Below are 14,499 nucleotides of genomic sequence, written 5' to 3'. Positions count from 1 at the left end.
ATATTTTACGTCATTTCATTGGTTGAAAAGACACCAAATATATTTCGCTCGAATTCGTCACCGATTTCGAAGCTTGACATTTTCCGAGATGAAGCTCGTAGCCGCCGCCACGACGGTCGCTGCGCTCGCGCTCGCCGTCGCCGAGACGCTCCCGGCCTGCTCGCCCGACGCCGAGGTGGCGATCACCAACACGACCAGCACGCCCAACGCGACCCTCTGTGCCAAGGCCGAGCTCAAGTCGCTGGGCACGCCCGAGTCGATCACGAACCTCTTTGCCTCCAAGATCCCGTCGAGCCTTGCCAAGGCGATCGTCGCCAACGTCAACTGCCAAGGCTGGTACTCGGAGTTCACGGCGGTCCTTAAGGCGGCCGGCAACTGCGCGTTCGGCCCGATCTCGGCGCCGGCGACAGCGAGCATGACGCTGGCGCAGTTCCTTCAGTTTAGCAACACCAACAACACCGAGTCGCCGGCCTCGACGACGCCTGCGGCCACGACCAAGGTGTCGCCTACGTCGGCGCCGACGCCAACGACTGCCGCGCCGACGACCGCGCCGTCCTCGGCCGCGACGCTCTCGGTGGCCGCGGCGCTCGTCGTCGTCGCCGCCGCTCAATTTTGCTAAGTAATACTCTGTGTCGAAGGCTCTACCACAGCTTCTGCGCACACTCGTCGCCAACCTCAAAGACGTTTGGATGCTGTCGTTATGTTCTGTCTTGTGTGCACAACGCAGAGAAAGGACGTGGTACCGTAATAGTGTGGGCGGCACGGCGACCGCACTGTCTCGCTTGCGGCGCTACTGCTGCTTCGACATGCAACGATGACTCTGCACTGCGTACTAGCACAAGACGTCCTGCATTGCCTGCGGGCTGGCATTCTCTTGGACATAGATCGGGCTGCCTCTGGGGCTGGTTCAACGTGCTTCAAGGTCCAGGACAAGTGCTAAACGAGGTCTACTGTAGAGAGTTACACATAAGGCTACGACACTAGGTCTTAGGCTGGAAGCCGCTCGACGAGGGCGCTGTAGAGCTCCTTGAACTGCGCAAAGGACCAGCTGCCAAGGTTCTTGTAGCGTGTGTCGGCCTTGTCAAGCGTGCATACTGGTAGCTTGTCGCTGTTATACACCACGGCCAGCTTGGCGTATAGCGTCTCGCACGCAGGGCTGCTCAACAAGGCCTTGAGCGTCGGCGCGTTGAGCTTGGCGATCCCTTGCAGTGGCGCGTCGGCCATGCAAGCGGTGACCGACGGGTCGTTCGTGAGCGCGACGAGGCTGTTGTGAAGCTCGTGCCAATCAACGTCTTCGCAGCGAGGGACCTTCTTGTCTGTGGCAGCAACAGCAAGGACGAGCAGAAGCAGCGTACCGACGAGCCAGCGGATGATGCTACACGACCTGGTCATGGTGCTGGGAGCTGATGTGTTGAGTGTCAAAGTCCTTGTTTGAACCGGCTCGTATCCTAAATAGGAATAGTATCAGATGCAACTAGGCAAGACAAGGCAAAGCCCAGTTTTGGCAGCAGCAGCTGGCAGCAGCAGCATCGGTTTGGAGCTTGGGCTGGGGTGCGACCAAAGCTACGGCAGCTAGTTCATTCCCCCAGCTCTACGCACAGCAATTCGCTGCAACGTGCCTAGGCTCCCATAGTCAGCAACTGCACGCGAATATCCCCTCAACAACTGGTCCAATTCCAATTCCATTTGCACAAGCAGCTCGGTCTCGAGCCCTCATTTCACAACAAATGAGACGTCATGAAAAGAACCAAGACGCGTGTTACGGGGGCGATAACAAGCGCGGGATGACCTCATGGAACATGTAGTCGCGCAGCGTATCGAAATTCCACTTGGCGAGGTGCCGACGGGTTGTGCCACTCGCATCGAGCCGGCACGTTGGCATATTCGGGTTGTCGTAGATCGTAGCCGAGAGGTTGTTGAAAAGCGCGCGGCAGGAATGACTGTTGAAGAAGGCGGTCCACTGGTCGCCGTTCAGCGGCGCCGACGACGCGAGAAACTCAAAGTCTGTCACACCGGCGTCGACCATGCACGGTCCCAGCGATGACATGCGCTCGATGCCCTCAAAGAATGCGTCGAGGTTGAGGTCGTCGCACCTGGGGAGCGGCTCGGCGGCTGCGGTGGCCACAACCGCAAGCAGCAGCAACACCCGCGCCATCTCGTTGTTTTCAACTGATGCTTCTGCTGTCCCTGTCGCTGGAACGGCAATGTGGCGCGAGCCACCGCATTTTAAAACAAGTGATATATCACATACAAACTACAAGTCAATGTTGAAAATAATAATGCCCGTCATGGGTCGGACAGAGGGACCGCCATTTCCTTATCTAGTACCTTGATCCCCACCCACACAACACGCCAGTGTCAAGGTCCATGTGAACAGTACAGCAGCAACCTCGGGCTCGAGCCAGCCACGCAATCACAGTGCGACCAAGCCAATGCTTTCAACGTGCTTGCAGAGAGAGTGCAAGATATTGAACATTAAGAGTCACTGGAGTGAGAGCAAACGCGGATACTTGATTTGTATGTACACAAACAATTAGGCTAGTTAGCGTCACTAGAGTCGGACAAGTAGGTAGTCTTTACAAGGCGATCGTAGCGTTGAGCATTGCACGCTTGAGCTGGTCAAAGGTCAGCGCGCCCAGCGCCTTGATGTCCAAACCATCGGAATTGAAGGCGCAGGACGCTGGAAAAACCTCGCGGTACACGCGCGTGACCTCGTTGAAGACCTTTTCGCAGTCGGCGCTCGCAAAGAAGGCGGCGACCTGGGCGCGCGTCGGTGCCAAGAGCGTCATCTGAAGGAAGATGCGGTCCGTCATGTTGGCCGCCCGCATACACGGCAGCAGCGACGGGTGGGACTGGATCGACGCAAAGTAGTTGCCGTAGAACTGGTCGCTCTGGCAGCGCGGCAAGTCGGCGGCGAGAGCGAGTGCGACGACAAGCCCCAGGAGAAGCCTCAGCACACCCATCTTCTTCTTGGCTTGTTTATGGCAAATACGCTGGCGTCGAGCCAGTTTGCATTTTGGCCAATCACCGCCCGCGCCTCCTACCATCTATATCCAGCCACCGTTGTGGCTTGCAAGTCTTTTTTGAAAAGCATCGTCCTGCACGTACATACCCGGTACGTCGTCAAATTAGCAACGATTCTTTATGTACACAATGTACTTCATAGTGCTCCAACCGCGATTTGATAGGGTTGTACAACCCGGTTGATGAAGGCCGAATCCAAAAAAAGTTTCATTGGCTGAAATAAAGCTATTTTGAACCAATTGGAATACTTTTCAAATTGCAGTGGCGGCCGCCGAGACGCTCGGATCGCCAAATCACGTTTGGAAATGAAATCGCCCGTACTTGGCCCATCGACAAAGCGTACTTGCTAGGTAAGGATAGGTGTGTCCACGCCGCCATCAGCCGCCTCTAACGGGTCCTATGCTCGGTCAAAGATTTGAGTCGTTGATTGGTCAAATATAGTAGCATTTACACCAATGGCAAGTGGGGAAAGAGAGCCAACGCGCATCAGTGCTGCAGCGACGCGTAAAGATTGCACGTCACGATGCCGGGTCACGTCCCTGCAGAGTCGCGAGGCTCCTCCTCGACGATGGCGACATCGATGTTAAAAGGTCTAATCCTCCCCACGAGGTCGCCGAGTGCATGGGGACAGGCAGGCACCTACCAGCACTGACAAAGTGGCTCCAACAACAACGACTACTACAAGCATAATTACATTTGATTCACAAATACACAGACTAGAGGTTGAACGACGTCATCCATCCATGGCCAGCTTGGCTTGTCAGCAGTGCATGTTGCAGCTCGTCAAAAGTCTTGTCGCCGAATGTCTTGATGGATGTACCGGCGCGGTCAATGGCGCAATGAGGCATGTCCTCGGTGAACACGCGAAGAAGCGCTGCGTACAGAGTTCGGCACGAGCTGCTGTGGAAGAAGTGCTGAAGCTGCGCCTCGGACGGCGGCTCGTTGGACGCGAGAAAGTCCACATCGGCCATGTCGGCATCGCGCATGCAGTCCTCAAAGGATGGCTGGTCGTAGAGCGGCGTGAAGAAACTGTTGATCTCTTCCATCATCGCGCAGAGCGGGAGGCCGTTCGCGGCTGTCGGTACCGGCGGCGGCGTTCCCTTTTCGTCGCCACTGACGAGGCTGCAAAGCGTCAGGACAATCACGACGACGGCGTCCATTTCGCAAATGAAAGACCGGATCGCGCTGGAGACGCGAATTCGCCAATGCAAGGTGCCTTGCCCCGTTACATGCGCGCCGTACGCCGTAGTTATCCTGCGTTTATGAGGCGTCATGTACTGTCCAAGCGAATTGCCGCGCACACGTGGCAGCGCACGCGTTTCTCAGAACGGCGCCGTCTCATGGCCACCTTGCCCTTTCTACACAGTGCAGGCTTGGAAGGATGGTGCTGAACAACGGAGCACGTGCGTCTACAAGTATTAGGTAGTGTCCCCAGCAGCTCTCAATATGCTAGCAGCTCTCAATATACAAGCAGACCATATCGTCTTCGACTCCTCTTGTACTGGGTCGTACATACAAGGATTTCGGTCCAGCAAGAGAACTCAGCAAGGGTTGCTGCCCTTTTTAATTTCGGCATATGCCTAAAAGAGTGAAACCAGTCGTGCCAGATGGTGCACTGGCAATCCGTAGCAATCGGCAATCGGCAAGTCTAACATGGCGCGGACTGCGAGCGTCGCAGCCAGCGTACTCGTGCTCCTCGCGTGGGCCGCCGCCGTGCCCATTTGCTCAATGGGCATGTTCGTCGACGTTGCCAGCGTCATGACCAGCTCGCGCAGCTTGGCGCCGTGCCTTCGCGCCTGTGGCGTCAGCTTTGCAGAATACAACGCGGGCCAGTTTCCAAGCGACGCGCAGTGGCAGCGTACGCCCACCTCGCTGCACATCCACGGTGTACTAATAGCACAGTATCACGATAGGTTTTTCCGTCACGCCCGACTGCCAGGCCTTTTACGCAGAGCTCAAGTCGACCTTCGCAGCACTCGACGAGTGCATTGTCCCGACGGCCAATGGTCCGCTGAACCTCCACCACTTGGAGAACGTTCCGATCGAGACGCTTCTGCGCTTGACGTACCCAATTGCGCACCCCAATTACACGCAAACGAACGCCACCGCGCCGCCATTGCACGCGGCCTCCTGGGCCACACGCCACTTACTAGACACCGGGCTCGTGGTGGCCATTGTGATGCTCGTACTACCACTAGGCTAGCACTGTGACTACGATTTCGCGCCTGCTTTGGATGGCGCGTCATGTATGTTGTCAGCGACTTTGAGAGCATATATATATCAACGTATTTCGCGTTATCTTCCATACAAAGAGTTCGCACACGTAGGGCTACGCCTGAATACGTGGGAGTTGGCACCACCATTCGGTCGTTGGGAGTGAGCTGCGCACGGAGAGATCCATCCTGTGGTAGAACTAAGAGCATATAGAATCTTGAATATGTGAAGGCAAGGCCCGCCGAGAGTCAAGGCTCAATCGCAGTTCTCGTCTCTTTCCCAAGTACCTCGCCAGACGTCATGGCGATGTGCACCGTGACTTCTCGGGTTTGAAAGAGTTGATGTTCACACAAACGATTAAATTAAAGACTTAATGGAGAGAGAGCAGTGACTGAAAGCCTTTGCTGCTCAACGCAGCGGACGGCGAAGATTCTGCAATCGAATCTTGCGGGGTCGGTGCGAAGAGCGTCTCCACGTCAGCGTCATCGTCACTGACCGCCGTCATTTCGTCCACGTCGTCGCTTGGAATCTCGATTGCGTCATCGATGATGTCGACCGGCTCGCCCCAGTCGTCAGTCACTTGGTCGTCGTCCTGCCACACAGCGACCAGGGCAAGCGCCTTGGCACTTGCGTCGGCGTCGAGCACACCAATGGCATCCGACCACGCATCGTCCGTTGAAGGGACAGCATCGACTTGTGCGTCGGCGGCAGGGAGTGCGATTAGAGCGTGTGGAGAGGTGGCCACGGCGTCTGGCTCGTCACCGGTGTCGACGAGAACATCCTTCGACCCATCGAGGCCTTTGTCCGCCGCGACGACCAGCGACACCTGCTCGACATCTGCCGTCCCTTCGGCATCGTTCGACAACGTCGCACCATCATCGTTGAAGTCCCCGTCACGGACACTGGCACTGGCGTCGCCCTTGTCCGTACGGACGTCACCATCCGCGGTCTGGAGCACAAGGTCGGTATCCATGTGGTCTGGCGTCACGGTCATCTCCATTTGCACGTCATCCTCGTCCGCGTCATCTTCGTCTGCAACCGACGACTCGACAGGCGCGTCGACACTCTCGGCGCGGTCCTTGCCATCGAGTGCCGTCTCACGACGCGGCAGGTCGACCATGGCTTCAACAGCGAGGACGGCTTGGACGCTTGTACTGGCCGTCGTGCTGGCTTCGGTGCCGTCGGTGACGGAATCTCCGTCGCCGTCAACGTCGACGAACGTCGTGACCACGGCAGAGTCGTCCAAAGGGGCATCGATGACGTTCCCCACCGTCGGCACACTCTCCATCTCAATCTCAACTGGCGTCGATGGCGCCGTGACGACCGACCGAGGCACGTCACCGAGGTCTTGCGACAGGTAACGCGCTAGAGCGTCATAGCTGACTGGCACGTGGCCGGTCCCGACACCAAGTGTTGCGAGCCAAATCGCAAGCATGGCAAAAACCGCCGCCTTCCAGAAACCCGACGACGTCGATGGCAGCGCTCGGGCTTTGGCAGGCGTCGTAGCAGGCGTCGTGGTGGCAGGCGTCAAGGCAGGCGCCGGGACCGGACGCGAGGTCTCGAGTGTCGACAGCATGGTCCGCTGCAGCTGGGCAAAGTCGCCCATCGCAGCCTTCACCGAGGCTTCAATCTTGTGCGCGTCCATCGACCCCCGGCGCGGCGAGCCTTTGGGCGCCGCCATCGTCTTGAGCTGCTCGACGATAAGGTACTGCGTGTGCTCGGTCTGGTTCATAAACGCCTGCAGCGAGCTCTGGAGGAGCGACACGTCGTCCTGGGTGTCGTGCGACTGGTTGTTGGACGTCGAGACGGCTAAGAGCGCGTGCTTGAGGTGATCGCGCTCGGCGGCGACGCGCTGCGTGGCAGCAATCTGCGTCTTGAGCATCTCGTTCTTGATCATGTGTTCGTTCTGGAGCTCCTTGATGACGTCTTCCATTGTCTTCAGCTGTGCTTGGACCTTCATGACGACGGCCGCCATCTCCATTTCGTGCTTGCGCATCTTCATGCGCGAGAGCGAGTCCGAGATCTCGCTGCTGACAGCGAGCGCGCGCGGGTACGAGTGGTCGCGCAGCGCCTTGCCAATGTTCTCGGCCGTCAACGGCGGCATCTCCCATGGCGCGTCGAGGCCACTTAGCGTCGTGTCCGAGCTGCACTCGGCCAGTGCGTCGTCGTCCAAGCGCAGGCTCGAGCCGGTCGTCGAGCGCGCAATGCCGATGGGCTTGCTATCCGTCCCCGACGACCGCGTCGAGGCCGGGCTGCGCTGCGGCGGCGCCGCCTTGTCGTCAAAGTCGGCGCCGAAAAAGACTTGCTTGCGGCGGTACAGCGGCGTCTCGCGCACGAGCGGGTCGTCGTCGTTCTCGTCGACGGTGCTCGAGGTCGTCGAGGTGCTGGAGCGCGTGTTGCGGAAGAGCGGCGAGTGCAGCCGACTGCGCGCACTCACGACGTTGGCCTGGCGCGTTCGGATGCGTCCACACGTGTCGACCATAGTTCTGCAGAGGTGGAGGTAGGCTAGTGGCAGGTCGGTGGGCCGCGCAGCGAGCCGGCCAACTGGAAAAATACAGAAATGTTGGACGCCGGGTCGTGGCGAATGGCCGCGCCGACGCTCCTTACCTTTCGTTTCAACGGGATATGCGTTATTAGAGGTTTTTAAGTCTCATTCCTGACACCTTGTACCTTTGCAATCTCTGGATCCAGCATGTATAGCCACAGGATATGCATTCTGGAAGGCTCTTGGTGGGCCGAGGTGCTCTAGTAAGTACGGTTGAAGTCAATACAAAATACAACCTATTGAGCTCCTGCAAGGTCTGGCGTACAAAAACCAAGCTTAAATTGATTAAGTGCGCTTTGACGAAACGCTGCCGTCTCCATGCGCCACGTGATGGGCCGGTCTTTACCTCCAACTGAGGACGTGCGAAGAGCATAATGGAGCAAGATGGAAGCAAGCAAGGAGGAAACACCCTCGTACAACGACGTCGGTGGCGAGATGGATGAGAAATACCGCGGTAACGGACTTGTCGACTGACGGGAAGAGTTTCAGGATGTCTGTCTTTGATGGGTACTGAGAGAATTGTCAAAAAGGTCGTTGGCAAGGCGTGGTCCCAGCACACAACGATCATCGTCGCGTCATCGTCGCGTCGCAACCACAGACGGCTTGCATTATGGAACGACCGCAAGGTGCGATGGTGCCACCCTTGGTCTTAAAATATATTTTGATGTCGAGTCCGCTCGGGCCACAAGATGTCGTTTCGACGACTGCATCGAGCCGCGAGCTTGACCGAAAAGGGCGGATCGTTGGTCGATGCATTGGTTGTTTGATGTTGCTTGAGATGAAACCTTGATGTCGTCGTCTCCGCTTATGACGGATCTTGTCTTCTTCGCCCACTTCTCACTCGATTCAATACATGATGTCGCCAAAGTTATCTCGCTGCAATATGAATCAAGAGGGCAACTTGGTAGCCCAGTAGCTGCGGCTAGTACAGAGGACCTTAAAATGTCTGATCGACACTACCCACGAGTGGGAGTGCGCAAGCACGTCCGGCGTCGGTCTCAGTCGCTAGCCCGTGCTCTACCATTTGGTCAACCATGCAGAGCTGCCGGCAGTGGTCAGCACAAGCAAGGGAATAACTATTTATTCCCTTGGCACAAGCCACCGAGCTGCAAACATCCTCTCCATCTCATCGCGAACGAATCGAAGGTCTCTATGCACAACCAAGGGAATAATAAGAACAAATGTCTTATTACATGGTATGAAACAACACGACTACGTGCGTACGTCTGGTGTTTACCGTCGACGACAGTTCTTGGGTAGTCGTTAATCAAGTGGGAGACGGCGATAATCTGATGAAAGAATATATAAATGGGAAGGTGCGGGGACTGCGTATCCAGCAATGGATGGTCCCTGGGGCGACTTCTAAGAAGCCTTACTTTGAAAGAAGTGTACTTGTACCGCTCGCAGTTTGCCGAGCCATCCTTGAACTCCTCTGGCCTAGATCCTCTTACATGGTCTTATTCCCTTGTTCACAACAGACTTGGATCTTGACGGACGCAGCTTGGTGCGAGGTATCCCCATATTACGACTACAATATGTACCACCAAAACAGTGTCAAGCAAAGCAAACGCAGTATCGTCTATTGGTTCGCTGCGTGCTTTGTCAAGGCGTAGTTGGCCTGGATCTCCTTCTCGGTCGCGCAGCTCCAGCCGGTGGGGCGGCAAAACCGACGCAGCGCTGCGTGCGACTCGGGGATATCGGCGGCCTCGACAAGCCACGTGTCTGAGTAGTCGAACGCGGGGCTCACGGCCTCCGAGACAAGGCCAAAGTTAAGGGACGAATCGAGGACCTCGGCGCCCTTCCACCAGCCGCCGGGGCACGTAAACTGCAGCACGTGGCCGAGGTGGACGTCGGGGCCAAGGACGAGCTCAGTTGTCTCGAGCGTCGCGGGGTTGACCATGACGTACCGAATCGCGCTGCCAGCTTGCCAAAAATGGGCAATTTCCGACCGGTTGACGTGGATAAACATGACGGGGGCGACCATATAGAAGATGGTCGAGAGACAGCCGCGGGTCGGCGGGCCGTCCCAGCCCGGCGTCGCCATGAGGTTCGTCGAGCGGTGCTGGACCGCATAGTACCCGTTCTCTTCCGGGTGCGGCAGCATCGGGATGTGCTTAATGTAGTACGCGGCGTCGCGGCTCATGGGAAAAGGCGGTGGTAAAATCGAAACTGAACGCGCTCCAATAAACACCACCGACCACCAGCTGGTCCTTCTGGCTGCGATGGGTGCGAGGACTTCCCAGGTAACTCATCCAGGCGCAAAGGCCAGCGCCGAACACGCCGCCGTCGGCGCGATTCGTGATGTGACGGTAGCGACCACTCGACTCGGGCCGCAACAACGACGATCGAGGAGCCGTTACATCGACGACAGCTCTTCGCAGTCAGTCGTCCAACAGGTGCCACGTGAGCAGGTTGCACTACCGGTACTAGTGCGTGGGCTTTGCCAGGCCACCAGCCTATATAAACAACGTACAGATAAGGATTAGCTAGCATATACAATATAGGCTGCGACCAAGGCCAAGTTGAGCCTCTCGACGGCCAGACGCTGCGTCCGCCAGGTGCAGGAAGCTCGTCTTCTGAACGGATCGTCCTCTGAGCAGATCGTGGCGCGCATGTTCCAGTACACTATCGACGCGTTGCCAAGCCATGCATCACCAATAGGCTGCCATACCCGTACGACAACAGTCACGATCGTGGTTTCTATCAAATTACACTACTCATCACTCGCACCTATCGTGCTCGGCGACAGCTAGGACAAAGTTGCGGACCAGCACGGTCAGCTCGAGCGTCGTCGGTCGCTGCGTCGGGTCGAGCGACAAGCATCGCGTGCCGACGTCCAGCAGCCATGGTGGTGCCGCCGCCGCAAACGTGGGTCGCAGTGCACCGGATGCGACTTTGGACAAAATGGCTTGCTGACTCAGCGCTCGGCCGGACGACGCATTGAGCGCGTCGCTGTAGGGAACCTCGTGCGTACTCATTTCGGACAAGATGACACCTACAAATTTTTTGAAAATCCGACAAATCCGACAAAAATCCGACAATATCCGAGCGTACCAAACGAGTAAATGTCGGCGGCCACCGTATACTCGGTGCCAAGAATGACCTCGGGCGCCATCCACTGGAACGTGCCAATGCCGTTCGTGAGCGTCTTTTGGTCGTCGAGGATGCGGGACGTGCCAAAGTCGCTGAGTTTCGTGCCAGTCTTGGAATCCAAGAGCACATTGCGCGACTTGAGATCGCGGTGGATGATCACGGGCTCAAACGTGTGCAAAAAGACGAGCCCGTACACGACGTTCTCGAGGATCAACGCCTTCGTCGCCCACGACACATTGTCCACAGTCGACGCGGCGAGGAAGCTGCGCAGGTCGCCGAGGTCGCAGTACTCGACGATGGCCTCCATGTCCATGAGGCGGCGCCAGCGCACGCCCAGCAAACGGACAATGTACGGGCTCTCGAGCCTACAACCATTGCACGACCGTCAAGAAAAATATGGATCGCATCGGAGGTAGAGACGTGTGGAGGAGCAGAATTTCGTGGATAAACGCGTGGACGGAGGTGGGCGAGGGGTGCTTGACGCGCTTGAGAGCGACCGTGGTGTGGGCGTAGATCCCGCGCCAGACGTCGCCGTACGCACCAGACGCGAGTGGCTTGGTGCCGCAGAGAACGATGGCGTCGGCGTCAATCTGGAGCATTTGGAGCGTTGCCATCTCGTTTGGTCGCAGCGTCGACGCGAGGTAGTCGTCGTCGGCCGATCGACGGGTTGTGGCACATGTCTTGCTCGTGTAGTAGAGACATGAAATGATGCTAGCAATCACGAGCAGCGAGCCCGCGATAATGAGGTAAATGTTGAGCTCTACACATTGTTGTGACGATGGACGCGTCACGGTTTTTAGACCCACCCCAAAGTTGCAGATGACTGCGATAGGATATCTCATCGGAGATGACACACGCCGTGTACTGGGGGTAGGCGTCCCAGAGAGGCATCACGCGTATGTTCTCGCCCACGCAGAGCCCGCTCTCAAGCCTTGGGACGCGGAAGCTCGAGGTCGGATGGAGGCGCTGGAGCGCGCGAAACGATGTGGTGTCGAGGTGCGCAGTCGTGATGTTGCAGTTGGGACAAGTACTAGAGGAAAACTATCAACGCGAGTGAGAGGACTTGAGGCATCGCACAAATGTTGAAGGCGGTTGGAGAGCCGCCATTTCTCGAGTTTGGTGACGCCATACAACTCCCTAAACACACAAATCTCAGTGCCCATCAGCTCTGAAAAAGCCAAGCTGTACAGTCGTTCCAGGCTGGACAGGTCGCGCTTGAAGAAATAAAGGTCGCTGACCAGGTCCAAGTGCCTGCCGTACCCATGAGCATGTCAGTTTGATCCTTATCCAGTCGTCGTACAGGTAGGTTAACGTGGGCGGAAATTCATTGTCTAGCGAGACGCTGCCGTTGGCAATGAACCTAGCAGTACCGAGAGACGTTATTGTGCATTGAATGATGTTGTTGACGTACAAATCGCAAAGGCGGCGCATGCGCAACGTGTAGAGAGTGACCCTCGTGGTCGAGTTTGAGAGCATCCTACATACTTCCGAGTCATTTCTCTACATGTGCACCTGGCACGACAGACAAGCGCTCGAGGCCTCTGGGAACGGGGACGTTGTACAAGGTGTCCAGGGTATAGACGTCGAGCCATCTACTCTTCGTCGTCCATGAAGAAATTCCAATTGCATTTCACGACGGACAGCGAGCGAAGATCGGCCGGCAGCTGCCGGTACTTGTGCGTCAGATGACGCTCTTGGACGTTGACCAATGTGCTATGCAGAACGTTGGCTCAGCAAGAAATAATGGTAGTCGCGCGAACAGATTGGCCAGAGCGTGGTGCGAGAGGTCACCGAGGAGATAGCCCGCAGCAAAATCAAAGCGCGTCGCGTTCGCCGGTAGGGTCTCGACAACCGAGCAGTTGCGACCAAGCACGCACGCTGTCGCGCACGAGCCGTCGTTGGTCAAGATGGTCTCGCCATCGCGGAGGTCGTCGTACTTGCAGGCCATTCGTGAATGGCAATCTGGTCCGGCTTTTCGAACCAGATCTCAAATGTGTCAAAATTTCCCAACAATCAGACTGTAAATGAGAAAGTACTAAGATATTGTTCACATATGAGACATATTCGAGAAGCGGAAGGCGCGCTTCTGGGTGACAGACAGTCGGACAGCATCACGACGTCCTTACGACGGTCGAGACCTTGCCACATGCAGACAGTGTGTGGATACAACGACCTCAGCGCCCAGCAGCGCGTGCTCGTGGCCGATGGCTCGTGCGGCGCGTCGGCGACCTGCCTTCTCGACCGGGACTGCGCGGTCGCCATGGTCATGCCAGTCAACGCAACGCGGTTTGACCTCGAGAGCACTTGGCTGCTCGGCGACCTCTCGCGGTACCCGCACGACACGCTGTACGTTTATGCTTGGTCGATATTGTCATTTCAAATGTGGACCTAGAGAACTCGCGCAGGTGCAGAGCGCCACGAGTCTGCATGCGTATCTGCAGTTTCCCGTGGTTCTGCGCGCCTTGTAGGGCGAGTAGGATGTGGTAGAACGAAGAGCTCATGCGTCTGCGTATAGAGTGTTTGAGCAGGCAACGATTGACGCCGAGTCGGACGAACACTTCGGACCATCGGTCAGCGCGCTGGAACGACTGCAGCTGCCGCGCGCCCTCGAGAGCTTGTGCGAGGCATTGAATGCGTCCATGGTGCCTACAACGATGTCGCTAGGACACTGCGTAACTGCTTGGTACAAGGCACGATGGGGTTTTATGGACTGGAGCACCTTCGGCGACTGTACGGCGTATCCTCAACGCGCTATCCTCTCAACGCCATCCTAGCGAGCTCCGGAACTCGCGCTTTAGCGATTTTTGGCTGAGCGGCGTCGACAACAGCCTGCAGCATTTGTACGTTCTCCAAACATCAACCATTTTGACCAAGTGTGGCAGAGTACTCGACAACTGCGTCTCGTACAGGGGCACCTACCCTCTCTCGCTATTTTTCAAAAAACTGCGCACCCTGTACGTACGAACCGTCGAGGTATCGGAGCTCTCACGTGCGTAGGGAGCTCGTAGGCGTGCACACGCCAATCTTGCGCCTCGAAGAGTCGTCCGAGCTGCGCTACTTGTACCCTGTTCTGTGGGTTTTATCCTGTTGAAACAACGGCGAGCGTAGTGTCTGTGACGACTGCGACGTACCAAGTGTCATGGTCGACAATTCCACGTACGCAGCGCTCGCAGCTCTTTCCCCGGCCTTGCCCAATGCCACCGAAGGCTACCGCGTCAACCGTATTCAGCACGACGAAGCGCAGTGCATGGCTGCACGTGGCCAAATCAAACGGCTGTGGGAAACCACCTCAGTCTGCATCCCAGATCGCAACCGGCCGCCGATTGGTACTATAGTTTGCGCCACAACCTTCTCGGATCCAGACGCATGTCCGCGCGTAGATACCAACTTTGGTTCGTCGTGGATGTACCCCTATACCACGTACATCTACCTCGGAGGCGCCGCTGTCCTTGGAGTCATCGTCCTCTTCTCTGTCTACGCGATTCGACGCGGTAGCCGCGCCGTCAAGATCCGTCGATCGGCCGACGACGACTACCTCGCGTCGACGCTGCGACCAAACGAGATGGCAACGCTCCAAATGCTCCAGATTGACGCCGACGCCATCGTTCTCTGCGGCACCAAGC

The 14,499-nt window shown here is 57.0% G+C and overlaps 10 protein-coding genes across 10 annotated transcripts; 3 read left to right on the top strand and 7 right to left on the bottom strand.

Moving 5' to 3' along the window:
• Positions 1-49: 49 nt before the first annotated feature.
• On the top strand, positions 50-696 carry SPRG_16060 (hypothetical protein). Its single transcript, XM_012355286.1, has one exon. It carries the CDS (start codon positions 89-91, stop codon positions 617-619), a length of 531 nt encoding a protein of 176 aa, XP_012210676.1. The 5' UTR covers positions 50-88; the 3' UTR covers positions 620-696.
• Positions 697-945: 249 nt separating this feature from the next.
• Positions 946-1,441, bottom strand: SPRG_16059 (hypothetical protein). Its single transcript, XM_012355285.1, has one exon. The coding sequence runs from the start codon at positions 1,390-1,392 to the stop codon at positions 988-990; it is 405 nt and encodes a 134-aa protein (XP_012210675.1). The 5' UTR covers positions 1,393-1,441; the 3' UTR covers positions 946-987.
• Positions 1,442-1,759: 318 nt separating this feature from the next.
• On the bottom strand, positions 1,760-2,180 carry SPRG_16058 (hypothetical protein; the record flags this gene model as incomplete). Its single annotated transcript, XM_012355284.1, has 1 exon — positions 1,760-2,180. Exon 1 carries the CDS (start codon positions 2,153-2,155, stop codon positions 1,760-1,762), a length of 396 nt encoding a protein of 131 aa, XP_012210674.1. The 5' UTR covers positions 2,156-2,180.
• Positions 2,181-2,542: 362 nt separating this feature from the next.
• Positions 2,543-3,004, bottom strand: SPRG_16057 (hypothetical protein). Its single transcript, XM_012355283.1, has one exon. It carries the CDS (start codon positions 2,961-2,963, stop codon positions 2,577-2,579), a length of 387 nt encoding a protein of 128 aa, XP_012210673.1. The 5' UTR covers positions 2,964-3,004; the 3' UTR covers positions 2,543-2,576.
• A 736-nt stretch (positions 3,005-3,740) lies between these two features.
• On the bottom strand, positions 3,741-4,184 carry SPRG_16056 (hypothetical protein; the record flags this gene model as incomplete). The annotated part of the gene is made up of 1 exon (XM_012355282.1): positions 3,741-4,184. One exon carries the CDS (start codon positions 4,182-4,184, stop codon positions 3,741-3,743), a length of 444 nt encoding a protein of 147 aa, XP_012210672.1.
• A 493-nt stretch (positions 4,185-4,677) lies between these two features.
• Positions 4,678-5,236, top strand: SPRG_16055 (hypothetical protein; the record flags this gene model as incomplete). The annotated part of the gene is made up of 2 exons (XM_012355281.1): positions 4,678-4,882; positions 4,938-5,236. 2 exons carry the CDS (start codon positions 4,678-4,680, stop codon positions 5,225-5,227), a joined length of 495 nt encoding a protein of 164 aa, XP_012210671.1. The 3' UTR covers positions 5,228-5,236.
• Positions 5,237-5,739: 503 nt separating this feature from the next.
• SPRG_16054 (hypothetical protein) lies at positions 5,740-7,720 on the bottom strand (the record flags this gene model as incomplete). The annotated part of the gene is made up of 2 exons (XM_012355280.1): positions 5,740-5,767; positions 5,838-7,720. 2 exons carry the CDS (start codon positions 7,718-7,720, stop codon positions 5,740-5,742), a joined length of 1,911 nt encoding a protein of 636 aa, XP_012210670.1.
• Positions 7,721-9,352: 1,632 nt separating this feature from the next.
• SPRG_16053 (hypothetical protein) lies at positions 9,353-9,993 on the bottom strand. The gene has a single exon (XM_012355279.1). It carries the CDS (start codon positions 9,924-9,926, stop codon positions 9,363-9,365), a length of 564 nt encoding a protein of 187 aa, XP_012210669.1. The 5' UTR covers positions 9,927-9,993; the 3' UTR covers positions 9,353-9,362.
• A 459-nt stretch (positions 9,994-10,452) lies between these two features.
• Positions 10,453-11,567, bottom strand: SPRG_16052 (TKL protein kinase). The gene is made up of 3 exons (XM_012355278.1): positions 11,297-11,567; positions 10,838-11,241; positions 10,453-10,778 (listed from the first exon to the last, which is right to left on the bottom strand). Exons 1-3 carry the CDS (start codon positions 11,488-11,490, stop codon positions 10,504-10,506), a joined length of 873 nt encoding a protein of 290 aa, XP_012210668.1. The 5' UTR covers positions 11,491-11,567; the 3' UTR covers positions 10,453-10,503.
• Positions 11,568-13,022: 1,455 nt separating this feature from the next.
• On the top strand, positions 13,023-14,480 carry SPRG_16051 (hypothetical protein; the record flags this gene model as incomplete). Its single annotated transcript, XM_012355277.1, has 8 exons — positions 13,023-13,222; positions 13,269-13,340; positions 13,392-13,493; positions 13,541-13,606; positions 13,651-13,716; positions 13,874-13,936; positions 13,985-14,202; positions 14,257-14,480. Coding segments are annotated over 8 exons (1,011 nt in total), but the record flags the coding sequence as incomplete, so codon positions are not given.
• Between the last annotated feature and the right edge of the window lie 19 nt (positions 14,481-14,499).

The sequence above is a fragment of the Saprolegnia parasitica genome (assembly GCF_000151545.1).
Source record: "Saprolegnia parasitica CBS 223.65 unplaced genomic scaffold supercont2.224, whole genome shotgun sequence".
Classification (NCBI taxonomy): Eukaryota; Oomycota; class Saprolegniomycetes; order Saprolegniales; family Saprolegniaceae; genus Saprolegnia; species Saprolegnia parasitica.
The sequence above is the reverse complement of the archived record's forward strand: the minus strand, read 5'-3'. Positions and strand labels throughout refer to the sequence as shown.